This window comes from Arvicola amphibius, chromosome 2, assembly GCF_903992535.2.
Source record: "Arvicola amphibius chromosome 2, mArvAmp1.2, whole genome shotgun sequence".
NCBI lineage: Eukaryota > Metazoa > Chordata > Mammalia > Rodentia > Cricetidae > Arvicola > Arvicola amphibius.
In genome coordinates this window covers 22539500-22566916 of record NC_052048.2, presented here as the reverse complement: position 1 = coordinate 22566916, position 27417 = coordinate 22539500, and the positions used below count along the sequence as shown (strand labels likewise).

The following is a 27417-nucleotide window of genomic DNA, read 5'->3' as shown; positions in this document are numbered from 1 at the left end:
ATGCATGTCTGCTGCGTCAGTGTACTGCTGTGTGTACACACATGTGGATGGTCAGAGTATAGCTTTTCGGAACCAGTTCACTCACTGTGCAGCTTCCTGGGAATAAACTCAGGTTGTCAGGCTTGGCAGCAAATGCCTTTACCCTCTGTGTCGTCTTGGCAGCCTGTTTTCATAACTTTGGAGGTAAATTTCTAGAGGTGGAACTCTTGGCACAAAGAGAAAATGCACATGTGCTATTTTTAGGGCTTGCCAATTAGCTCACCAGAAAGATGGCACCAGTTTGAAACCCTCACGAATGTGTGAGATGACCTGTTTCCCACATCCCAGCCCACACAATGTGCTGTGTGCTATGTACTATTTGTCATTTGCCAACCCACATGGAGAGTTACCTCCGTGTACCTTAAGTTGGCTCCCCACTGGGAATGGTGCCAAATGCCTTTCCATACGGCTGAGGCTGGTGTGTCTTTGACCACTCTGTAGTAGACCCCAGGAGCCTACTGCACACACACAGGATCCTCTGCCTTCTCCCAGCTATGTGACCATGCCACAGTGGGGAGAGACTGGCCATCCAGAGGCACCTACACTGAAGATGTGGTAGAGGGATTAGAGAAAGTCACTTGTATGTCTGCTGCTTTTTTTGGAACCATCCAGACAGGGAGGGAATTGAGGCCACCTGGGTAACTGTCAGGCTTCTGGAATGAAGAGCATCCGGCTTCTCACGTGGCCCAAGCCAGCACAGTCTGGGGAGGGGAGTAGATGACGAGGGAGGTGGTGTGGGGCAGGCAGCAGTAGTAGCTGTCGGGAATGAAGGCCAAACAGCACTGGTGGGAACCACAGATCAACTTTCATCCCTCTCACTGGCTCCACAGCGCAGGCAGACGATGCTGGCTATTTTGAGACGCTTCCCAGAATGGCGCTCGATGCATATCACGATCTCTCAAGGCGAGCTGGGGACTAGGCTTCCGAGTTTCCCTCGCTCTCCCAAGCAGACACTCCCACGTGTGCTCAAGCCTCACCTCTGAGAACGGCATGCTGAAGTCACAGCAGACAACCACATCTGTTGCTCATCCTTCCCCAGTATGAAAAAGCATTGTGGCGAGACACCGTTGGTCCCCAAATCCACATCTCTGGGGCTCACTGGCTATTAGTGACCCCAGTTTCTGCCTATATGTTGTATTTTCCATATTTGTTGGGTACAGTTCACTAACGCAAGCCTGTAGGGACCTGAGGGGTCCTTCCTGATCTCCAGACACCGTGAGGTATTCCTGTTTCGGATGGGTTTTCCCTAGATGGAAGAGACAAAGTCAAGGTGCTTACTTATCCTCCTGGGCAGCACATCCCCTCGCCCAGCTGGGTGGTCCGATTTGCACTGCAGAGCTCCTCACACCTCTCCCAGAGGAGAAAGAGAAGCAAAGAGTAGAGTTAGCCTGCCTACAGATCTCTGCCCAGCTGTGTACGAGCTTGGCAGCTGTAGCTATGGTGTCTCACAGGGGTAAAAGCCCAGCCCTGCGCTCAGCTGGGAATCATGGCTGCATCCTGCATGGCATATCCCTCTGCCACTTGCCTGACTTTGAACTTCCCCACCCTTGAGCCTTCAGAATCCCTAAGAACCACTCTTCCTGTTGTCCCCTCCATCTTCACAGAGGGAGCAGAAATGGCACAGGAGTCTCAGCCCGTTTACCTCACCCCTCTGAGTGGTACCTTCCCATCACCGTTCATTGGGCGTTACTGCAGAATTGAGGTAGAGGCCTCACTTCCCATATACACACCCGGGGACCTTGAGCAACTTCCATGACCTTTCTGAGTCTGATTTCCATGTCTCTAAAATGGGTTTAAAAGTCGCGTGAAGGCTGGAATTGGGGTCACTGTTCCTTGAGGGTCCTCTGCTAGATACACAGAAGTCGTATGGTGGCTCTAAGGCCACCTTTGTGTACCCCTTCCCTGTTCTGTCTGGGAAAGAGGGGGGAAGGGAGGAAGAGGGGGAGGGAGGGAGGGAGGGAGGGAGGGAGGAAGCGAAGTTGATCCTTCTTTTTCTCCTACAGCCTCTCTCACCCCACTCAGTTCCTTCCTTCTTATGGCCACAGCTGAGCAACTGGAAACCTGGTAGTCCGTGTGCACTACCTGCTCTCTGGACCCTTCCCTTTGTATTCCTTGTCTTTCCAAGGGAGTCCTCTCTTCTTCACTTCACCTATCCCTTGGATGCTGCCCCTTGCACCCCTCAGCCACTGGTGCTATCTGCTCCTCCTACCACTTCCAGAAGCCCCCTCTGGGTCTTGTGCTGCCCTCTTCACCTCACCCTCCCTCCGCAGCTTTGCTCGGGATGCCAGGCTCCTCACATGGATGCCCACATGTCTCAAGATCGATCCTCTCCTGGAAAAGGTCTGTTCTAAGTCACCGACACTGGCTCCCTTGTGCTCCTCAGAGGCCACAGCCTCCTCTGAATGACTCAAGGCTCAGACTCATGAGAGCAGAAGTAAACAGAGCAAATAACCACAGCCGCCTCTCAGTTCTTTGGGAACTTTTTAGTAGAGCAATTTGTAAGTTGGGCCTACAAAGTAAATAGGGTATAGAAGAGCCTGGGCATCCAGCACAATATCACTCTTGTATCTGAACATTTCTGTTTCTAGGACCTAACATGGATAAGAAAGGACTGGAAAGAAGGAACTGGCTCAAATAAACTTAGCATTTAGGCATTAGGCCAGGAACCACCCAATCACCTTCCTCTTTAACTTGCCGAGTTCTTGTCACAGAGGTCATAAACAGAACTGGATTCAGCCTCAGAGTGGCAGACAGAAATGCCCTGTTGTCCTGCAGGCCAGGCCTTCCTCTCAGATAAAAGCATCTCTTCTTTAGTCAACCTCAATGAGGAGGTGACACAATAACTTATCTTCCCGTTGACCCCACTGGGTTTGGAATCACCTAGGAGATACACTCTTGGGTGTCTTCAGGCAAGTTAACCAAGGAAGACCCATGCTAAATTTGAATGACACCATCCCATGATCTGGGATCTGAGGCTGAATAAAGAGGGGACAAGAGAGAAGGCAGCACTCACCAGATTCCTGCATTAGCATTGCCTTCTTCACACCATGGCGGACTGTACACCCTCAAACCACGAGCCAAAGGACACCCTTCCTGCCTTAAGATGCTTTTGTCAAACATTTTGGCACAATACCGAGAAAAGTCACTAATAATACAGCCATCTTCCAAAATCCTCTTGGGAAGACAACTTTCCAAATGTTTGAATACTTAATACTTATTTCTTTAGGATAAACAGTATCTTTAATTCCAGATGCTTTGTCATAAAATTTGACTTTAAGGAAACTCAACACATTCCCAAAGAATGCTACTAGGAAGAATGCACTGTTTAAGAAAAGTCAACATCTTACTAATTAACATTGTCATGCCAATTTTAAGATGTGTCATCAAATAATTGAATTTGTGACTTCATGTTCAGATTGTACTTTGTAAACACTTAGGAGATTAAGGATCATTAAATTTAAAGTTAAATACTGGGAGTGATTTATGAACATAGTCTTCAGTGGGTAAGGAAATTCAATTTATTAAGCCATAAAAGACCTGATAAAATTAATGGTTCAGCATGGTTAGACTTGTACATGAAGTAACAAGTCCATTAAGGGTTTAAAATCCCATGGTACACTAGACCTGCCACATGCTGGGCCTGGTGACTCCCATTGCCTAGAGAAGCCATGACAGTACAAGACAGTCTGTTCTTGCAGGGCCCCTAAACCCACTGGCCTGGTAGGAAGTCCTTCCCTACTCCTGTGTCCTAACTCCTGGTCTCAGAAGCACTTCCTCAGCAACTCCTCAGTATAACTAGGGTCTGGAATGTCTCTCAAGGACCTGTGTGTTCAGGCCTTGTTCCTCGGCATGTCACTATTGGGAGTCAGTGGAAACCAGTTAGAGAAAGGTCTCTAGTTATTGCATGAGAGCCCGAGGCTGTCCTCTCTCTTCTGCGCCTTGGCTCATGATCTGAGTGTGTTTTGATTCACCATGTGTTCCCGCCATGATGTGCTGACTAACTACAGGACTCCAACCATGAGGACAATGAATCAGGAACTAGATGGAACCGATGCAAATGCTCTCCTTTTATGAACTGACTATCTCAGGTCCTTGTCGTAGTGTTGGAGGATTGACAAGGCTCTTCTGCTTAGGGAAGGCAGCATAATCCTGTGTCCTCCTCCACCTCGGCAAGCTGATACCCCAAGGGCAACAATCTTACACTTGATCCTCAAGCCCTTGTCAGATGCCTGCCATGTTCCAGATGTTGTCTCCACAGAGTAACAGACAACAGACAAAACCCAGTCAGGCCCTGGCCTTACAGGTTGTTGCTCTGTGGTAGAAAGAGGCAGGTGAGGGAGGTCAGGCATGGAGGTGCACACCTATAATCCCAGAACTCTGGAGGCTGAGGGTTGCAAGGCCCACATCCAGAGCTGTCTCAAAAAAAGCAAAGTTTGAGTAAACATTATTCTAAGAGACAATGAGACAAGGATTAAAGGAACCCTAAGTACGTAGAGAAGTACCACCCTGCTCTTAGGGGTCACGGAAGGCTTTCTGAAGGAAGGACTGCCTGGGCCCACAGGGACACTTTTTCTGGTCTTGGTGAGGAGAATGGTGCCTACATAGGGCTTAAGGGAGTCTGGCCGCTCACTGTCACCAGAGCTCAGAGTGTTCCTCCTCACCTCCTTTTCCCCCCACCCCTCGTCCTTCCCTTCTCCCTCCTCCTCAAAATCAATATTATAGTTCAGGGAGACTGTAAAACCTCTGAAGTTGTTTTTCACAAGCTTTTTCCCAAAGGGATTTCCATAGCTGACAGCAAACTCTTAAAAACAAAGCAAAACCAGTCATGTTTGGTTCTATCTTAGGTGTCTGGCTCCAGGCAGTGTCAGGGGTGGGCTCACTCTCCTGGCATGGGTCTCAGGCTAGACCAGTCACTGGTTGGCCACTCCTACAATCTCTGTGCCATCCTTACCCCAGCACATCCCAGAGGCAGGACAGACTCAAACACGACTGGAGGGGGGGAAATGTGTCAATGTGATGGTACCTAATGATATTCTGCTATACTCATAGATCAGTGCCTAGCCCAACTGTCATCAGAGAGGCTTCATGCAGCAACTGAAGGAAACAGATGCAGAGAGCCACGGTCAAACATTAGGCTGAGATCAGGGAATCCCACTGAAGAAAGAGAGGAAGGAGTAGGAGCCAGAATTGTCAAGGTCATCACAAGAAAACCCACAGAAACAACCAACCTGCACTCAAAGGAAGTAGCTCAGAAGACCAAACCAACAACCAGGAAGCCTGCGTGGGACTAACCTAGGCACTCTGCATACATGTGACAGTTGTGGGACTCCTAACAGTGGGAGCAGAGGTTGTCTCTGATTCTCTTGCTGGCTTTTGGGACCCTCTTCCCCATAATGGGTTGCCTCGCCCAGCCTTAATACAAGGGGAGGTACTTAGTCTTATTACAACTTGATATGCCATGGGAGGCCTGCCATTTTCTGAATAGAAACAGAGGAGTGGATGGGGAGGAGTCACAGGACTTCTGGCAAATTTTCTCCACTCTGTTGTGGTCATTCAATGCTGATGTCAAAGGAGGATCTTTGTTTGTTCTTTGAGGAAGGGTTTCACTTTATAGCCCTAGGCCAGCCTTGAAGGTACCACTTAGACCAGGCTGACCTTGAGCTTTTGGTAATCTTCCTGCCTCTGCATCTAGAGTGTTAGGGTTATAGGTGTGCATTCAACTGAGGGTAAGGCTTTTACATGTTTCCACCCAGTGCTCCTAAATCTGATACTTATTACTAATAAAATTACAGGCAGTGACTCAGATGAATCAAATGTTCCTGTTTGCTGGGCATGTGCCAAATGCTTGTCACATTCTATCTCGCTTAATCCCATAAAGTAGATCTTTATTGTCTCCATTTTATACATAAGGGAAACTAGCTACAGAAAGGGTAGGAAACTTTCTAAAAGTGACGATACGTGGTTGAACCCATACTCTTTGGAACCACAGCAATCTGAAGTATTTTTCTCTCTTAACCACTCCTCTGTAATTCAAGAGACCCAGCTTCACAGCCAGTTCTATTGATGCAAAGTATTCTGTTGTCTTAAGGAAGGACCACTGTCGGCAATCTTCAGGAAGAGCCCCTTGATGGATCAGAAACTATCACCCATGAGGCAACAACACACAGCAACAAGACGGTGGTACAACAAATCCTGAGATGACTGGGGGAGTTTTGTTGGTGTGTGTGTGTGTGTGTGTGTGTGTGTGTGTGTGTGGTGTGCAGTTTTCTCCCTACCCAGTAGCACGGAAAGTGATTTTTGTAAAGCACAACAGATACAACCAAGCCTGGATCCTTCATGCTGTATTTGCATAGCTGCCCTTTCAAACCCAAGCTACTCACCTGCTGGAAATCCCAATAGATGTGCTGTCCTCTTCTCGCTGCCTCCAGACACAGCTCCAGTGTGGGCTCCTCCCCGAGGCCTGAGTCCATCAGGCAGTACTGTTCATGGACATCTTCTTTTGCGATGAGTTCCCCCACATAGAATTCCCCAGAAAGGAGGTAGTACACATTCTACAACAGAGCAAGGACACTGTGCTGGGCCCAGTCAGTGGGGAGGCCTCAGTCATTAAAATGTACACTAGAAAGCCTAGCTAGCTAAAGAGAGGGCTGGGGACATTCTAAAAGTGCCTAGGGTAGGATTTGACTTCGAGTCCTCTGGGGACGCAGCAGTCTTAAGTATTTTTCCTTCTCAACCATTGTTCTATGTTCAGGAGATGAGACTTCATGGCCAGTTCCAAGGTTTACTCCCTATACATGGGCATAGAAACTTCAGGGAATTGGGGAAGATGTGAAGATGGGTAGCCTAGCCATTGGAAGAGCAAGAACAGCCTGGGACACCGGGCTCACTGCCTTACTCACCAGGCCTAGAACATTCTAGCAAGAAGGGCAGACACAAGAAAGGGCAACTCAGCCCACTCTCCTTTCTCCCAGAGCTCTGTGATGGCTGGGTTATAACATGCTCCACCTAATGCTCATAGGTTGGATGGTTGATGGCCAGTTAGTGGATCCAATCACTGAGAGATGACTGGGTCCTGGGCATGCCGATCTAATCAATGGATACATCATCTCCTCTGTGGATTCATAATTTGATGATATTGTTGTGGGGAGGACTAGTCGGAGGAGAACTGAGAACATGTTCTTAGGGATTGCATCTTGTCCCTAGTCTCTCCCCGACTCCCTCCTATGCTTGCATCCCTACTAGCAACTTGAATATGATGCTCTGCCTCACCAGAGGCCCATGGTATTGGAGCCAAGTAACCATGGACTGGTACCTTGATCCAAAATAAATCTTTTGATCCTATGGTGTCGATCACAGGTATTCTACCACAGTGATGAATAGCTGATGAACTTGACTCTACAAGAATCATGGCTTGCATGGATGATGGACACAATTTATCTTCGAAGAACTCTCTCAACTGAAGTTAAGACACCACCAATAGAAGCCCAAGCGATGCTGGTCACAGGGAAGCAGCCTTCCTTCAAACCCCTAACCTGATATCGACCTTCAGTAAGCTTGGATGGGTCTTTGGGACTCAGGGTTCCAAGTGTTCTGTGACTAACACCTCTTCCAGGTACCCCTTAAACATTCTCTGCAAGGACAGTGTACCAAGTACATAGGTAGCTAGCAATGCCACTCATGGGTAAAGTGCCTGCCTAGCATGCAGGAAGCTCTGGGTGCGATCTCTGTCACTGCATAACTGAGTGAGCTGGCAAGCATCTGCAGATCCAGCACTAGGGAAGAGGTAGCTGGAAGCAGGCAAACCAATTGATTTGGAGTAGTAGCAAAGCTAGAGACATGGCTCAGCAGTTAGGAGCACTGGATATTCTTGTAATGACCTCAGTTCAGTTCCCAGCACCCACATGGTTGGTTCACAACCATCTGTAAGTCTAGTTACAGGGGATCCTATGCCCTCTTCTGACCTCTGTGGGCACCGGGCACAAATGTAATGCACCTACATGTATGTAGGCAAAACATACACATAAAGTAAATATTTCTTTAAACGCATTTTATAAAAGCAAAGTAAGGTAATATATGTCTGCATTCTCAGTGACACTCTCCACTTGATGTCATGTCTGTGCCAACAGGCAAGGGATCTTCCTTCTCCCTCTCTTCTCTGGCCTGCTTCCTTCTGCAGGAGCATAGGTGGGCTTGCTTGTCCAATGTCCAAGGCACACAACCGAATAATGAATAGCAGAGCCACACGTTTAGAGGAAAAGAAGTGATGGGGGAGACTGTCATCTGGAGGATGAATGTCATCAGCAGAGACCTTCTGCCTGTCCTCCCTGCCCCTGTGGGCCTGCCGGTCACTGCTGTAGTTTTTGAATGAACAAGACATGCTTACACATTACCCAGAAAGCTCATCTCCAGCCTTCCCGACCCTTCAACAGTACGGAAACTCTAACCCAACCCGTGGCACAGGTTCTCTGAGCCTGCACAGACCCACTACCTGGACAGGGACGCCAATGAGAGATACCTGTGCACTGGACTCACGGCATGGTTCCATTCGGAGAGAGTTGCCTGGAACAGGTCCTCTGTTCAGGCAAATGCTGTCATCCACTGAATTTTTCATCTAAAGGAGAAAATACAACCACGCTGTTGGAAAAGAAATATAGAATGAAGACACTCCAGGCCCTGTGGTTTTGGTTAGACCATGAGAGGACAGAAAACACAACCAGCAGAGGGCGATCTGATCCTGCCCATTTCAGACGCGGGTAGGCAAACGTGGGATGGGGAGCTATGAGGGTCAAGCAGGATACATTTGCAAAGGGAACAGAGGTGGAGGAGAAAAAGACCAAGCTGTTGGGAAGAAAGAGAAGAAAGGAAGCCTCTCAGGACCAAGAAGTAAGAATGGACTTGGGCCGGATGGGTTTGACCCCTTGACTGCTTTGGGTTTCGAGCCTTGTCTTTCTACAATGTCAGTTCTAATCTGAGCTGCCGCTTCCCAGCACAAACCCTTCCATAGCAGACGATGTTGGGCATTGGCGTCAGGAGCGGGTAGATAGTTTTCAGGTACCAGTCAAAGGTTTTGCATTTCAGTTTCTCCCGGAGTGCCTTTCTGGAAGAAATGTCTCCATAGTCGATTCCAGAGTTCTAAAGAGAAAATATGGGTGGCATATGCTCATAAGGCTTCAAAACACCCTTGACCCCATCGGTTGCTGTGGACTGTGTGGGCACTGGCTGTTTTCTCAGAACCTGGAGGTGACCTTGACAGCTCATATTCACAGGGAAAGCATAAGCCTGGAGCCCTGGGTGCCCCGGCTAGCTTCTTCTCCTCACAGAGCCTGTGTGGGGGCCACTCAAGCTGTTTGCTCATGACTGATCTCTCTTGTTTTGAGATGCCACTGGCACCAAAGACATATAAAATACGATGGCCAGAAAATACTTAAACAAAACTTCCGGTACCAAGCTTCGGCCTGTGACGGGAACTTTGCAGAAGTGTTGTTTATGAGGAACCACTGTGAAGGGAGGCAGACAGAGAAGAAAATGCGGAAACTGTGTGTATCTATCATCTTCCCAGAATTCTTGTGAGGTCTGTTTCTGAGGGTACTCAGTTCATTGGCTTAGGGAACTTCCTTTACAGCTCGGCACAACCGGAATGCCACGCTGCTGAGACAGAAAGCCAAGGATGATGGGAGGGGGCTCATTTGCCCTCCAGACCTGCGAGCCTGAACACCAGGAGACTCCCTCTCTCAACAGGGAGCTAACTGCAGGAGCCTGCTGACATCTTAGTAACCACTTTCATGACTTTGAACTCTGAAGGAGGTTCAGGAATTTCTGCACATTTTTATCTTCTCCCGATCTGGTGGTTCCTGAGCCACACCCTGCTCCTGGTCTCTAGGCTTTCCTTCTAGGCTAATCCCACAGCCTCCCCAGCTTCCTGCAGACTCCCCAAACATCTCCTGAGATGGAAGAGGAGTTTGCATATGAAGTGACTGGTCTCTGTGAGCCAAGCACATCTCAACAAACAGAATCTAGAGGTCAGGGAGAAAACAGAGCACAGCCTTAGGCAGATGGGATAAAGAGGGCTCAGCTCAGAGCACCCCCATTCACATGAATCCAACAACACTACAGAACCTCCTCCCATACATCCATGCCACTGCCCTATCCGTGCCCCCTTAAGAGAGCAAATGCCTGGACCTGGGTATGTTGCTCTGTTGGGAGAATGCTAGCCTCATATGCATGATGCCCTGGGTTCAGTCCCCAGCACTGCATGAAACCAAGTGGGGTGGCACATGCTTATAATCCTGGACCTTAGGAAGTGGAGGTAGGAGGGTCAGAAACCCAGGGTCCTCCTCAAAGCCAGTCGGGGCTACACAAGTCCCTATTTCAGAGGAAGATGGAGGACGAAAAGGCCCTGTGTTCAACACTTCTCACTATCAAATGAAGAACATGCAATCTGGAAGGCGGACATGTCTGAGCTTTGTCTCTGTTCCTCACTGTCTGCACCAGTGCTATCTTCAACCATTTCTTTCCAGCTCTCTTTGTCTCTGGGCTTCCTCATCCACAAAACATCCTGGAGGTGCACTCTGATGGTTAAAGAACTCATATATGAGCCAGTATGCAGGCTCAGGCCTATATTCCTGTCACTGAGGAAACTGAGGCAGGATTACCATGAGCTCTATGCCAGCCTCAGATACTGTGAAGACCCCCATCTTTAAAAAAACAAAAAACAAAAAACAAAAAACCCAAAGGAGAAAATTGAATACATCAAGTACCTGAACACAGGGTCATACGTCCATCCAGCTGCGAACTCTTGTCACACTGGGGACCGTACCTTACCCCACCAAGCCAAGGATGCTTCGTTTGTCCCCTAGCTTCTCATCCCCCCGCCGTTACTGCCACCTCCTCCTCTTTTATTTTTCCTTCTGTTCAGTGCATGACCAACCTCGAGGGGAATGTTCCAGGCCAAGTAGACCATGTATTTGTGTTTGTCCATCCAGATTTCAGCCACTCGCAGAGCGTTCCGCCGCAAGGGAATCGCTGGGTCCATGGCATAGGGCTTGTGGGATCTCTCCAGGTGAGCGACCCGGGAGCAGGGTAAGATCTCGATCTTCCCTCCACACTGCCACACCTGCAGGCGAGGGACAATGCCACCTTCCTTCAATAACAGGGTCCTACAGCAATGAATGGGCAAAGTCTCTCTCTCTCTCTCTTTCTCTCTCTCTCTCTCTCTCTCTCTGATTTTTTTGAGGCAGGGTTTCTCTGGTGTAACAGCTCTGGTTGACCTGGGACTCTCTTTGTAGACCAGGCTGACCTTGAATTCACAGAGATACTCCTGCCTCTTCCTCCCAAGTGCTGGGATTAAAGGCGTGTGCCACCACTGCCCAGCCACCTCCCCTTTTGAGACAGAGTCTCACCCTGTAGCTTGAGATGGCCTGGAGCTCACTATTTAGCCCGAATTAGCTTCATTACAGTCTTCCAGCCTTAGTTCCTTGAGTGCTGGGGTTGGGGACAAGGGCCACCACAACCAGCTTGGGAAACTTCACTCTTTCTATTCCCACCTCAATGGCACCTCCCAGAGGTCTCACATAAATCAACCTAGTCTGTCAAACTACTTCTCTCCTGGTGTCAAACAGCTCTGTCTGTCCCACCTCCTTCTGGAAGTTCTCCTGAAAGGCTCAGAGAAGGGACTGCCTGTTCCTCAGAATGAGAAAGCCCAAGACACCAGAGGCTCCACACCCTGAGCCATTCGCTAGCCAGCTTCCCATAATCCTTTTCTGATAGCATGCAAGATGCGCATCTGTAGGGTGGACAGATGTTGGTAGCCTCCTTGGTCCCTCCTCCTGGGGCCAGCACCCTCCCCCAACCCTTTTGCCTTGAGTATGGGCCTGCCACCTTCCACCCAACAAACTACAGCAGAAACAACAGGATGCTCTTGAATAAAGACAGCACCACTCATCTTGCTAGAAGACATCATCTTTTGTTGACTTTGAAGAAGCAAGCCACTGTGGGATAAGGTACCAAACAGGGAGGGACACCTGACCAGAAACTGAGTGACTTCCAAGTGCCAGTCAGCAGAAAACCTGAATGTTGCCTCAGTTGGTTAAGACTTCAAGGTGCTGAATGCTATCAACATCCTATGACCTTAAACGCAAATCCTTCCCCAGTCCTGCTTAAGGGAAAGCTCAGTACTGACTGGCTATTGGTGTTCAGCCATCGGCAGGTGAAAGCAGGTGTGTTGAATGTTCAAGAACACCTTGGTCTATGTAGCAAGTTGAAAGCCAGTCAAGACCACATAATGAGACCCTGTCTGGGGGATGGGAACGTGAAAAGAGCAGAAAGGAAAGTGGGGGGTGGAGGGAGGGCAGGGGAAAATACAGAGAAAGATCTTCCCAGGACTTCCTGACCCAGGTCTGTCATTCCAGATATCCTAGAGGCTAAGGGAAAATTGCAAATTCAAAGCTTATCTGAACTACAGAGTCAGTTCAAGGCCAGCCTATGCAACTTAGTGGGTCACATCTCAAGACCAAAAGTAAAAAGTGGCCTGGGAATATGGCTCAGTAGTAATGAGTCCCCAGCACTTAAAGGAAAGGGAAAGAATGCATCTTGCTCTAAGATGCCTGGTTTGACTTAATGTTACACAATGATACGTAACTAACTTGTGCAGTTCTTCCCCATATTCCCATGACTTGTGGTCCAGCAATGATTAGTCTTTCAGTCAATGTGATGGAGCCCCAGCTCACTTTCTAGAGCACCAGCTCACTCTCTGGAGCACTGGCTAACTCTCTGGAGCATCAGCTCATTCTCTAGAGCTTCAGCTCACTCTCTGGAGCACCAGCTCATTTTCTGGAGCACCTGCTCACTCTCTGGAGCACTGGCTCACTCTCTGGAGCACTGGCTCACTCTCTGGAGCACCGGCTCACTCTCTGGAGCACCTGCTCACTCATGGAGCACCGGCTCACTCTCTGGAGCACTGGCTTACTCTCTGGAGCATTGGGTCACTCTCTGGAGCACTGGCTTACTCTCTGGAGCACCGGCTCACTCTCTGGAGCACTGGCTCACTGTCTGAAAATATGTGCTCATATTTGGCATCAAAAATGTGAGATTTCTGAAGATTGTGTGTCTGGGGTGGTGGAATTGGTATGTGTTTAAGAATACAGGTGCCGTGGTGGCGCATGCCTTTAATCCCAGCACTCGGGAGGCAGAGGCAGGCGGATCTCTGTGAGTTCGAGACCAGCCTGGTCTACAAGAGCTAGTTCCAGGACAGGCTCTAGAAACTACAGGGAAACCCTGCCTCGAAAAAAAAAAAAAAAAAAACACCAAGAATACAGGTGCCACAGAAACTAGAAAAGGCACCAAATCCCCTGAAGATGGGGTTAAAAATTGTTGTGAGCTGCCTGCCATGGGTGCTGGGAATCGAACACACTACATATTCTTAACCACTGAGTCATTTCTCCAACTCCCCCCAAAAATACGGTTTTGGTGACAGTAGATTTTTCTCATTCTATTGGGCTGATACCATATTTCCTGTGTCTTCGCCTCATGGTGACCTCAAGAGGTGGCAATTTCTGGCAAAATTCTGGCAAGTTGCTCCAATTCAGGTTAGCAGCCTCCTACACCCTGCCCTGCCCTGCCCTGACCCAAGAGCTGCTGGCCCATCCCATGCCAATTCCGTTAGCACAGCAGAAGTGTGTCTACCCAAGGAATTAATCTTATCAAGTACACTCAGAATTGGTGACCCTCATCTCCTGCTCCTTCAGCTCTTGATCCACGGAGGAGTTTCCTTCCTGAACAGTCAGGCTCCCATCTGGACTCCACAGCTGCCTAGTTAGACAAATCGCCACCTTCCTGAGCCTCTGCTCACACATGCGCAGAAAGAGTCAGCTGCCTTAGGGCTGTTAGGAAGACTCGATGGCATACCAAGTGCAGCAGCTAGTGCTCCGACAAGGGAACAAAGGCAGATCTCTCCTTCAAGTCCTTCTCTGTCTCCCCTCATTAGCTCAGATCTTGTAGATATTATATCCTAATTTAATTTGTTTCTGGCTTGGTTTTTTTTTTTTCTCCCAATCAATCATTTAAGAATTCAAATTCAAACACTGGGGCCTGGAGAAATTACTCAGTGGTCTGGAGAACTGGTTCCTATCCCAGATGTCCTGAGTTAGATTCTAGGCACCAGGCTGCTCACAACTGCCTCTAACTCCAATTCCAGGGGAGTTGATGCCCTCTTCTGGCCAGTAGAGGTACTGCATACATGTGGTGCAGCGAACAGGCAAAACAACTAATTTTCTAAAAAATTCAAGTACAAGGTAAAGTATGTTGGCTCATGCCTATAATCCCTGTTCAAGAGATTCTGAGGTAGGAGATCACCATGAGTTCAAGAGCAGCTTGGACAAAAAGCAAGACCCTGTTCAAAAACAAAACAGAAAATTAAGCTTTTGTTTCAGTTTTTACAGTTGATGGGATTTTACAATTCCATATAAATTTAGGAAATGAAAAAAAGTAGCAGTTTGCGTAAGAGCCTCTGCATCCATATTAAAAAATAAAGATTATTTATAAAATAATAAATTTCATCAATTGTTCTTGTTGAACAATTTTAAACTTGGCTATTTTTTTATTCATTAGTTATTTGTTTTTAATTAAAATGTGTTTATAAGTGCTGTGTTTAAACTCATGTTTGTACAGATCTATATACAAGTGGAGATCCACGGTGACTCAGGGAGTCTGCCCAGGGTCTCTCACTGAACCTGAAACTATGAGCTAAGCTGGCTGGCCAATGAGCCTCAGGGACCCCCAAGACTGGGGTGCCAGGCATCTTGTGTGAGGTTCAGGGATCCTAGATAAAATCCTCATGCTTGATTATTTGCTTATAGTATATTGTTCCATTCTTTGAGACAGGGTCTCACTTTAGAGCTCAGGCTGACCCTTGAACTCACAGCAATCCTGCCCAAGCCTCCTGTGTGCTGGAATCACAGGCAGGAAGCCCCACCTCCGACTTCACTATGCCAATGTGTTTTCACTTCCCAGTCTATTGTTTTGCCTCTCACCCCTTCCACAGACGTGAAGTCTCTGCTCATAACACCTGTCCTAATGCTTCTCATGAATTTAACCCTCACCATGCAGAACACACAGGCATTATTTTTATCCTCACTTAATAACTCGTCCATATTTGTCAGGGAGTGTGTGACATCCAGATTACGAACCCAGCAGTCCACACGTCACTCTCTGGCACAGTGCCTATGATATAGGAGCTTCATGAATGCTGTCCTTTTCCTACCCCCTCATTCCCTACACACACACATCCACAACACTACCTGTCAGAAGATGAGCAGTCCACACCACTCCGGTATTCTCCAGGTTCTGCTCTTAAAGAAAGGCAGATCCTCACAGATGGCCAGAGGGAAATGCTGGGCACACTACCCATCAGGAAAATGAAAACTCAAAACCACAATGATGTGTCACTTCTTCCTGTTAGAAGACCTGCTACCTAAAGGACAAAATCACCAAATGCTGACAAGGACCTGAAGAAAATGGAACTCTTACACACTGGGACAAGAATGTAAGTTATTAGGATCGTTATATAAAACAATATGCAAGGTCCTTGTGGTAGTTTGAAAGAAAATGGCCCCCAAAAGGAATGGCACTATTAGGAAGTATGGCCTTATTGAAGGAAGTGTGTCACTGTAGGGGTGGACTTTGAGGTTTCTTTTGCTCAAGCTTCCCTCAGTGTGACAGTCAGTCAACTTCCTGTGGCCTGTAAGATGCAGGAGTCTCAGCTCTAGCACCACCTCTGCCTGCATGCCACCATGCTCCCTGCCGTGATGATAATTGACTGAACCTCTGAAACTGTAAGTGAGTCACTCCAATTAAATGTTTTCTTTATAAGACTGCTGTGGTCATGTTGTCTCTTCAAAGCAATAAAACCTAAGAAAGAAGTTAATACTAGGGACTAGGGTATTACTGTGATAGGCCTGACCACAATATTATTTGGAGTAATATGGACATTGGTACTTTGGGTTTTAAACAGAAGTTTCTGTCCTGCCTCATCCCACGGTTGTTCAATCCCAAAGAAATACCTCTGCCTCTGCCTCCGAAGTGCTAGGATTAAATATGTGTGCCACCATACCCAATTACTCTACTTCCTTTTTAAAAGGACTTTCTCTATCCTTTTTTTTCTCTCCCAAGCCTACATATATTTTTAAACACTGTAAATCATTTAGAGTTTTTTTTTCTCATCTGAATCTATCTTTACAGTATATGTCTATCTTTTTCTGACCACATGCATCTTTAATCTGCTAAGTGGCATGACTAGGATTAAAGGTGTTGCTTTGGTGGCTGGTTCTGCCCCATTCCTTAGCTTTCTAAGAGTCTAGCTTCATGGTGGAGGTACTGGCAGGAGCCACATTTAATGCCACAACTCTGTGGAGTTTCAAGGTCCATTCCACCATCAAGAAGCCTGATGCCAGCTGCTCATAAACACCATTTAAGTATTTGGTGGCAGCCTCTTAAAAGAGCCACTATGTGGTTTCTGTTGCTAATGCTGAGTCACTGAGTCAGGAAGCCTCTATTAAAAGAGCTACTTCTCTGCTCACAGCCAGCAAACAGAGCCTGCCAGAGAAAATACAGTTACCAAGAAGCTGCTCTTAACTCTGTTCTTTCCTGTCTAGATTTCTCAGGCTATCTGTGGAAATTCTTGCCAAAGATTTGGGCACCATTTGTAGACAGATGTTTCTGTCCCACTTAGTCCCACAGCTGTTCAGTCCCAAAGAAACACACAGAGGCTTATATTAATTATGAACTGTTAGGCTTCTTAGTTCAGGCTTATTATTAACTAGCCCTTACAACTTAAATTAACCCATAATTCTTATCTATGTTTAGCTAGGTGACTTGGTACTTTTCTCAGTGAGGCATTCTCATCTTATTTCCTCTGCATCTGGCTGGTAACTATGTCTCTGCATTTTCTCTTCCCAGAATTCCCTAGTCTGACTGCCCCGCCTATACTTCCTGCCTGACTACTGGCCAATCAGCAATTTATTAAACCAATATGAGTGACAAATCTTTACAGTATACAAGGGCATTTTCCCACAGCATTGGGTTATGAAAGAAGTGGAATGATTTAAGCATTGATTAATAGGCCATACTCGTAGGAGCATGGAAGACAGTGGTGCTGAGTGTGATTTGATGAACTCTCTGGGGTTGGGTCAAGAAGTTTCAGAGGAAAAGAATTTGATATGTAGCCTAAAAGTTGTTCTTGTGGTATTTTGGTGAAGGAAGTGGCTGCCTTTTGTCTGAAGAGTCTGCCTGAGGCTAAAGCTAAGAGTTTTGGGTTAATTCCTTTAGCAGAGGAAGGAAATCTCCAAACAGCCTAGTATAGACTCTGTTGTGTAGATATTAGTGGTAACAATAATGAAGATATATAATGAAAAGGAGCAAGCTGAACAAGAGGAAACGTTTGAGAAGAGAATGGGCAGCAGAAAATGAAACAAAACAAAATCTTCTGTCCAAGAAGATAAATGGATTAAGAAATTGAATAAAGGGAGTGATGACTTCGAAGCAAGATCCTGCCCAGTTAAGCTTCAGACTTGTAAAAAGGAACTGAAGAAAAGCTTAGAGCCAGGTGTGGTGGGGTACACCTTTAATCCCAGCGCTGGGAAGGCAGAGGCTGGTGAATCTCTGAGTTTGAGGCCAGCCTGACCTACAGAGCAGGTTTCAGGACAGCCAAGCTTAGGCAGTGAAGGAGAGAAAGCTGGTGAAGATGTAATTGGATGAGGGGCCATGTTCCAGCCCCAGTAAACGGCAGAACTTGGAAGCTTCAGTTACATGGCTCTGGCTTTAGAGCTAAGGATCAAAGAAAGGAGTTATGGAATAAAGCCACCGAGGCCAGGCATGTGTCAGGGGTGTCCCTGAATGGAGGCCAATAGAAAGGCCATGGTGTGAAGCTGTGAAGTTGAAGTCTGGATTGCCATGGAGAACCCATGATGTTAGAGATGCCAGAGTCATGGGATACCTTCCAAGGAGAGCTGCTAACAGGGAGTGGAATCGGCCAAAGAGAAAGGTGTTACAGTCAACAAAGCTGGAACAGAGTTAGAGATCTAAAGAGAATTTTGATATCAGACATGGAGCTGCAGAGTTTGGAGTTTGCCCAGCTTGTTTTCGGTGCTTTAGTCCAGTATTTCCTTGCTATGCTTCTTTCCCTATGTTTTGGAATGGTAATGTATACCCTGTACCATTATAGCTTGGAAGTATGTGATCTGCTTTTTTGTTGATTTTTGTAGAGGGATTACAATTAAGAGATTGCCATGCCTCTCAAAAGAGACTTTAAACTTTGAAACAGTTTGAGATTGATATTATGTGGTCAAAAGTGAGATCCCAGTCCTCTGACACCCCTAGATCCAAGGAGCCTGGAATCGTCACCCCAGCCCCTGGCCTGGGAGCTGCCTTAGTCAGGACTCCAGCTCCGAAAAAGCCCACCAAGCGCTGACCCCCTCCCCAGGGAGTGTCAGGACCACTCCCACAGGCTATTTAGGTTGCTGCCCAAATCTGGGTTTTGCATGCCCCCCCCCCACCATGCTCCTGGCCACCAGGGAGCACTACAGTAAACATGGGCATTTTTTTTTAGGTCTAATTTGGTCTGATTGGAATTATTTGCGTTGGTGGAGAGGCTCATTTTAAGATTATTCCTAACAGGAATAGACTATGGAGACTTTTGAAATTAGGTTGAATGCATTATTTTGCATTATAATATGACTACAAGTCTTTGGGTTCCAGGGAGTAATGAACCCTAATGTGATTTGAAAGAAAATGGTTCCCAAAGGGACTGGCACTATTAGGTGTGGCCTTGTTGGAGGAAGTGTGTTACTATGGAGACAGGCTTTGAGATTTCTTTTGCTCAAACTTCCCTCAGTGTGACAGTCAGTCAGCTTCCTGTTGCCTGAAAGATGTGGGACTCTCAGCTATTCCTCCAGCACCACATCTGCCTGCATATGGCCATGCTTCCTGCCATGATTATAAAGGACTGAACCTCTGAAGCTGTAAGCAAGCCACCCAATTAAATGTTTTCTTTATAACAGTTGCTATGGGGTGGGGGCTGGAGAGACATCTCAGTAGTTAAGAGCACTGCCTGCACATCCAAAGTCCTGAGTTCAATTCCCAGAAACCACATGGTGGCTCACAACCATCTGTAATGAGATCTGGTGCCCTCTTCTGACGTGCAGGCATACATGCAGGCAGAACAGTGTAAACATAATGAATGAATAAATAAATTTAAAAAAAAAAGAAAGTATGCATGTTCTCTCTCACACACACACACACACACACACGAAAACTACTTAGACATTAAAAGAGCATGACATGATGGGTCTAGACATTTTAAGTGGAACAAATACAGGCCCAAAAAGGCAAATACCATGTGATCTCGTTCAGATGTGGACTGTAAAAGGTTGGTCACACAGAAGCCGAGAGTAGAAGAGTGGTTACCGGAGGTTAAGAGGATAGAAGCGGGGGGGGGGGGGGGGGGTAAGGACTTGGTCAGTGGGTAAATGCTATTGTTTGGGGGACTAAGCTCAAGTGCGCTATGCCCAGCATGATGAATATAATTGCCAGCATCCACTGTAAATCCTAAAGTAGCTAGAAGAGAGGATTTTGAAGGTCCTCACTCTACGGACATGGCGGAGGTTTAAGCAGATGGACTGCTGATCATCCTGACTGCCCCAAAGCACAGCAGCACCTTTACCCTGCGCAGATGTGGACAATCGTGTGAGAACCGAAAGGCAAAAGCGATAGGAAAAACCAGACCTGCCTTAAAAGGAAACCATGGGAAACAAAAGACGCAGAGATGAGCCTGCAAACCAAGCCACCTGGGCATCAGTGACCTACACCATCCCATCAGAGGAAGAGCGAGAGCCTTTCCTGAACACTCCTTGTGTTTTCAGCATTGTGTTTAAACATTGATGTCTAAAATCCCAGCCTGGGTCCTCAAGACTCAAGCTGGCTAGAAGACACCCACGGGCCCACCCGGCGCCCTGTGGTGTTAGACGTGTGGACCCATGATGGTGGGCGAGTGTGAGGCAGAGAAATGGGAGAGAGGGAGGAGCAGAATGGCTCCTGTGCTGTGGAAGGAGGCAGAATGGAAGAGGTGACAGCCATGAGGAGGAGGCAGGTGTGGGAGGCCTTCTTGACACCTAAGAAGTCCTATAATCAAGCTGGGTGTAGCTCTCGGTAGAGTGATTGCCTAGTATGAAGTCCTGGGCTCCATGCTAAAAGTCCACCATCACCCGGTAAGGTGACCCACACCTGCAGCCCTAGCACTCAAGAAGCAGGGGAATGAGGACTGCCATGAGTTTAGGGACAGCCTGATCTACATAGTCCAGCCTAGGTCTTCTAGGAATGCACAGTGAGATCTGGACTTTAAAAAATGGGGGTTCATGGCTGTATTCCCAGCATTTTAGAAGGATGCAGGAGAATCACCAAGGGCTGGTGTCGTCTACACAGTGAGTTCCTAGACTCAGGACAACCTAGACTAATGAGTAAGACCCTATCTCAAAAAACAATGTTTTGACCAAAATACAAGTCCCACATGATTAAGTGTTGTGGAATATTATTTTAGCTGGGCCAAGGTGTTACATTTGGTTATGCTGTGGGACATGACTGACTGTGTAAAGGTGTGTTGTGTTTATTTCTGCTATCTTTGATTAATGATGTAAGGATTTGTGTCTTCTCCAAAGATGGTCTACCACAGAAATAAAAAATGCCTGGGATCTTCTGGAGAAAAAGAAACATCTTCACAGCCTCAACTCTACCACTGACCTCCAAAGCTCTCAGATCACGGAACATAGGACTGTACCAGAAAGTTCCTCTCCAGAGTCCTGTTGCCTACCACTTGCTCTTCAGCCTAGGAGCCTGGAAACGTGACAATCTGTGACCAATACACTCAGCTGAGTTCTAGGATTCCAGAATTCCTAGGACTTTCCAATACACCCCCTTCCTTCTGCTTTGTCCCATAGAGAAGAGAGCAAGTACATACCCTCAGGCTAAGCTCCACATTCTCTCCTCCGTAGCCCAGCATCCCGCCATCCAGAGCCCCGATCTCCAGCAAGAAGATTCTGTTGGCAGCCATGATGCCCATGATGGACGGACTCCTGCAGAGTACATGGTAGGAGGGTTACTAATCGCCCTCCAAGCACCAGGTCGGCATGGAGGGGAGGACTGGGAAGGCCCACAGTGGTCTTCAGAATCCTGCCTAAGTCTCCCTATCCTGGAGGCTTTCGGAAAAGTGCAGGCTAGACTGAAGGCATGCTACCTGTGCTGTCGCCATCCCTCACCGGTGACGCTGGAATACCATCTTTGTCATCCCTCCTCATAGTCTGGTAACACTAGAAGGGACCTCGGGTACTTCTAAAATGCTAAATACCTTTGATTTTTGTCTGAAAACCTAGATAACGCCAAATGTCTCTGATTTTTATTTATTTATTTATTTTAGGTTTTTCAAGACAGGGTTTCACTGTGTAATAGCCCTGGCTGTCCTGGAACTAGCTCTTCTAGACCAGGCTGGCCTTGAACTCTGCCTCCCTCCCCGAGTACTGGGATTAAAGGCGTGTACCACCACCACCCGATTTGTGTCTCTGATTTCTAATCTGGGGTCAGGCCTTTGGGTTTTTATTATTATCACCGTTACATGATTTTCTTTTTTTTTTTTTTTTTTTTTTTTGGTTTTTCGAGACAGGGTTTCCCTTACATGATTTTCTTATCCTGTATCTGCTCCTCATCAAAGACAGACAAGTCCTGCCCAGTGCATTCTGATTACGGTCTCTCAGCCGACTCACACTTACGTCATCGGAGCAGTGACATCACCCACATCAAGCCAGGCTTGCGGTATGGGATCATACTGGCACCACAGCTTCCAGTCAAACCCATCTGCTGCCAGTTCGTACTTTTCCAGCTCGAATGTATTGAAATTAATATTGTCAAACACAGGAGACACAACCACAGTGTGGTCTTCCTGAATCCGAGACAAAATGGGCTCAACCCTAGAAGAGAATATGGTAAGCGCTGCGGTGAGACTCTGTGGTCAGTCATGGGCTGGAGCAGGCAGAGACACTGCGAACCTCACCTTATGGAGGGCATCCTTATTTCAGCTGGGTGGGAACTAACAAGGACTCTCTAGAGTCTGGAGAATTTCTTAGGTTCTGGGTAGCTGGGGATCCTAGCAGCTGAGCCAGGTTGAGAGCAGATTTGAAGTTAGTGTCCAGCTGTCACATCCAGGCCATTGCAAAGTCAGGGTCTGGCTGCCAGTATTTCAAGCCTCCACCTGTTGCGGGATATTTGATGGCACTGTGACACCCAAGACTGTGTCAATAAAATCAGCCTTGGATCAGGGGCAGAGTCAATGACTAGTTGACAGGAATTAGTCACAGAGAGCACAGAGGAGCCATAAAGACAGGCACACAGGAAGGAATAGGGAAGGACTTAGAGTTCTGGGGTCTTTTTGGTTTGGGATGGCTGGAGAGACACTTTCTTGCTGGGTCTCCAGCCAAAAAGGAAGGTCAGCTGGTTGCTTCTCTGACTCTCTGATGTAGGTTTTCACCCCAACATTTGACTCCCAAGTTTTTATTGGTAAATAGAATAGAGACTTAGTTTAAAACTCTAATACCCAGCATCCATCATTGGAAGCCCCCTCCCCTTGGGAGTTGCTTGGTTCGGACTCCACCTCCAGGAAAGTCTGCCAAGCACTGATCCCTCCACAGGGACGGTCAGGACCACTCACACAGGCTAGACTGCTGCTCCAAAAAGGAACACAGGGTCTCAGGTTTTGTGTGGTCTCTCCCCACCTCTCTTCCCCTCACCATATGCCTGGTCACCCAGGAGCACTGCATTAAACATGGGCATCTTTTATCCAGTCTAATTTGGTCTGATTGGAATTATTTGCATCGGTGGAGAGGATCTTCTTAAGAAACATTCCTAACAAAAACTACATTTGGTGGCAGCAGAGGAGCCGGTGCCAGGGGTGGAGGAGTTGATGCCCATGGGACTGGAAATCCTGCCAGGCCACAGCCTGAGCAGCAGGGTGCTAAGCATGGGGCTCAGATGATAATTAAAACATCAGTAGATTCAGGTATTCACTGAACCAATGGAAAAACAATACCTACCCACCTCTGCTATGCATGTGTGCAGTGTAGCCCAGACTAGCCTGGACTTTGTGATCTTCTTGCCTCTATATCCCAATGGTAAGATTATGGGCATGTGTCACCACACAAGGCTTATACTATTTCACATATCCAACAAGACTCCCTGAATAAAAGCTTTACGGCCTACCTCCCTTTGTTCAAGGACTTGGTGTTAGTATTCCCTGTCTCAACACTGTCCTGACTTGCCATGTACCATCGTTCAGTTCTGTCTTATCCTGAAAGCAGCAGTCTTCCAGAATCTTACCATCCAACGTTCACTTCAATGTGGGCATCCAAGATGGCAACCACATCCGCAGTAGCAGCTTCCAGACCAGTGTTGCGGGCTTGCGCGAGACCTCGTCTCTTTGTGTGCCGAATAAGTTTCAGTAGGAATGGGTGGTTCCGATTGTAAAGCTTAATCGTCTCATCCAGTCGTGCCTTCAGTTCTCCTACCAACCAGACACACAGCATAGAGACACTGAGTGCGAAAATGTGATGCAGAAATTGTACTCTGTCTTGTAACTGTGTGTGGGCAACGCCACTGTAAATGAGCAACTCCAGAGCCCTGACTGAGGAGGGACATAACATTTGCCCAGTGCCTTCCCCCATTTCCTTTCCCCACCCTTTCCCCACCCTTGCATCTCTCTGCTTGGGAGATGTAAACCACTGGTCAAGAGTGCATCTAACATCCCGAGAAACTCTTAGGCAAAGAAACAGCACAGGCCTGGCTTGGTACTTAAGGTTGTAACATTAGTGGATGAGTTTGCAGAGACAGCCTGGGGAACCACCACAGCTTAACAGCAAGACTTCCTAGAGAACCCGAATAAGCAGCTTTGCTTTGTTTTAGATATCTCTGGCTGCTCTGATTACATCACAATGAGTACAAATGCTCAGACTGATCTTCTATGCCAGTATCTAGATGAAAAGTTTACTCTCAATATTATGCAAGCAAGACTCACTCTTCCCAGACTGTTTACAAGGGTTTTTCCCTTCCCCCCTTCCCTCTCTTTTTGTAAAGCCTGTCTCTGCCTTTCTTAACTCAGGCTACCAGTTGCCTTCTTTGCATATTTGAAAGCAGCTTCAGCATTCGTACAAATCACTAAGTAGTATGCAAAACTGCTAACCAATTGACCCAGTTATCCACTGATGACATATGTTTTTTGGCTTGGTTGGTTTTTGAGACAGTCTTACTCTGTAATTAAGACTAGCCTCGAGCTCAAGGTAATCCTCCTGCCTTAGCCTCCCAAGGGCTAGTATTACAGGTATCACTGATAGTATTCGTTCACTTAATCATTTATAGAAACCTATAAATGATAGCACTAGAGTATTCCCACAAGAAAGAAAAAGGGAAACTGAGGCATGGGAAGAGTAAGAAACTTTCCAAATCATACATCCATCTAGGGGCACAGCTGTGTTGTCTTTAACCACACAGTGGCACAGCTGTGCTGTTTCTAACCACACATCCATCTAGTGGCACAGCTGTGCTATCTGTAACCACACATCTATCTAGTGGCACAGCTGTGCTGTCTCTAACCACACATTGGCTCAAGAACCATGTGCACAGCTGTTTGATTTTATTAATCTCCCCACCACCACCACCATCTCCTCTCTCTTTACATCCAAGGGATAGAATTCTTGTTGGTTCCTCTTTCAAAAAAATGGACATACTTTTGAAACCTGGGGTATCCAGTTCCTAAAATCAACACTTACATGGCTATGGTGCTAAAATTTGCCTGGTTTTAGTTTTTTCTTTTGTTTTCTCTCTCTCTCTCTCTCTCTCTCTCTCTCTCTCTCTCTCTCTCTCTCTCTTTCTTTTTTCTTTGTTTATTTCTTTGTTTGTGGTGGGGTTGCACACATACCACAAGCACACATGTGAAAACAGGGAACAGCCCATGGGAGCCAGTTCATTCTTTCTACCATGTAGTTCCTGGGGAATTAACTCAACCAGTTTGAAAGCAAGCAGCTTTGTCCACTGAGCCATCTTGTTGGTCCTAGCCCCATTGTATAACATTCCCTCCATATGTACACAGTGGCGTGCGCATGTCCACACTCCCTCAATAGCAATTAATAGGATCAGTTAACAAAAACGTAATTTGATTCCAGGCTTAAGAGAGAACAACGCGTCCCATGGTGGTGGCAGTTAGGAAACTAGGAAGCTTTATCTGACTTTTCCTCACAAATCGCCCTCATCAGTGATCTCGTTCACACTCTCAGTGCTGCCAGAGCACGGATTATAGAACTGTCGTGTTTGTGGGAAGTGGGTGGATCTTTTGAGGTTTCCCATCTCAACCCTTGCATCAGTTCCATGAAGAAACTGAGTCCCAGAGGAGTGAGATGTCTTGTCTAAGGTCACTACAGACAGCGCCAAGTGGATCCTGGGCCTTCAGCTGCCCAGGGTGCATGTCTAAATCTCCCTTTCTTACCAGCAGAATCGGGCTACAAGCTGGTACCCATCCCCATGACCAGAAACGAATGGAACTGGTTCTCGTTCATGATTTCTAGTGAATTCTGCTCAATCAGTTTTACCTTCTCCTTTCTCACTGACTTAATTACATGGGTAGAATGGAGATGTGTGCAAACGAAGAAGTGTTTTCTCAGGGGCCGAAATTTTCAGACCGGCCTCCTCTCTTCCTCTCCTTGCAGGGACCTTCAGACTCAATAACTCTTCTCTTCTCTCTCGTCCCTAAAGACTCCCAGTGAAGGAACAAAAGTCTACACTTCCTAAGTCCGCACACTTTGAAAACCCTTCCTTATCGTTAGCCCAAACCTCTGATTCTATCTTTTAATGCCAGCTTATTTTTATTTAATGCACAAAATTGGTAGAATTAAGAAAAAGAAACATGTTAGCTATCCTTCTTAAGATGGTTATGATAATCAACACACATTTGGTATGCAAAGAAAGCGCAACACGGAGATGTTACAATTCTCAAGGATATGTATCTTTTAAAGGAGGGAGCCAGGGTTATGGACTTAGAAGGCAAAGACCCAGGCCCACCATGGTGGTGCACCCCAGTAACAAACCTGGAGAGAATGGAGCAGGAAGGCAACCTAAGCTACACCCTCACAGTTGCCTAGCATGCATGTAACCATAGATTTCATCCCCAGTGTTGCATGAATTGGAAGCTGTGGCACATGTCTGTCATCCCAGCACTTGGAGAGTGAAAACAGGGTGACCAAGATCACCCCTTGACTGGATAGTGAGCTTTAGACCAGCCTGGGTTACATGAAGCCATGTCTCAAAAAAAAAAAAAAACCCACAATCGATAAAGTCTACAATCTGCCTCTTTCTCCATGTGGCCTATGTAGGTAGGCTAGACCTGGGGCTGGGTGGCCAGGGGACAAGACTTGCTGCCACTGTGAGTAATCCCAGGTCCCTAAACTTTCTCTCCTCCAAGCTTCCTTACCTGAGAAATTTTGTCCTTGTCTTACAAAAAGAGGTTCTGAATCCCTTCTTGGCATCTCACGCACCTTAACCCTTAGGTCTCCTTCATAGAGCATGCTCAGGGCAAACCACGTGATTTTGGAGTCACGTGGTTCTGTACCTGACCCCAAATCCACAATGGCCTGCCACACAGTTGGGACCCCCTGTGCTTTTCTTGTGTCTTTGTGTCTTACTTGTGCATTCGAGATGATGAACTGTACTCCTGGAGTCATGAAATGTAAATGTTTTCAGCACAAATAGGCCCTCACTAAATTAGCCTTTACTTTCCCCTCTGGGAGACACTCACCATGTCCCAAACTCCCAAGTGACAACCTATTTCCAATGACAATCGTGCTCGCTAAGCCTTCCCTCAGGATGCTCACCATGGGAGCTAAAGTCATCCACCAGGATGACCTCCTTCAGCAGCTGAGGAGGGGTCCGGTTGATGATGCTGATGATAGCCCTCTGGATGACGGACAGAGCTTCATCCATGAATATGAGGATGACGCTGAGGGATGGGAGCTGGGCAGGGTATGTCTTCTGAAGACACCTGTAAGACATCATTCTTTTGTGACACATTGTTCTTCAATTATTTAAACATTGTGGTCCAGGCTTCCTCCTCAGTGCATATGGTATCCTATTAATAAACTCACTAAACCTCAAACTCAGTGGGCGAAGGAAAATCTCAGGTCTTTGTCTAAGAAACAAAATGCTTTTTTTTTTTAAATCTATTTGTCCAAAATTCTTTTGCTTACCCAGAAGCAACCCATCTCCTTTTCATTCATCGACAGACAAGATGCATAGAAGATGCTTAGA

The 27417-nt window shown here is 47.0% G+C and overlaps 1 protein-coding gene across 1 annotated transcript in view; it reads right to left on the bottom strand.

Annotated features, from left to right (window-relative positions):
- Positions 1-1144: 1144 nt before the first annotated feature.
- The window catches only part of Galnt8 (polypeptide N-acetylgalactosaminyltransferase 8), a 35972-nt gene continuing 9699 nt past the window's right edge, over positions 1145-27417 (bottom strand). Inside the window, exons 3-11 of the mRNA XM_038319262.1 lie at positions 26985-27151; positions 23446-23629; positions 21846-22043; positions 21041-21155; positions 10967-11152; positions 9034-9171; positions 8555-8650; positions 6420-6590; positions 1145-1285 (exon numbers count right to left, since the gene is read on the bottom strand). Of these exons, the coding sequence (XP_038175190.1) occupies positions 1145-1285; positions 6420-6590; positions 8555-8650; positions 9034-9171; positions 10967-11152; positions 21041-21155; positions 21846-22043; positions 23446-23629; positions 26985-27151 (1396 nt within the window). The remainder of the gene's footprint in view (positions 1286-6419; positions 6591-8554; positions 8651-9033; positions 9172-10966; positions 11153-21040; positions 21156-21845; positions 22044-23445; positions 23630-26984; positions 27152-27417) is intronic.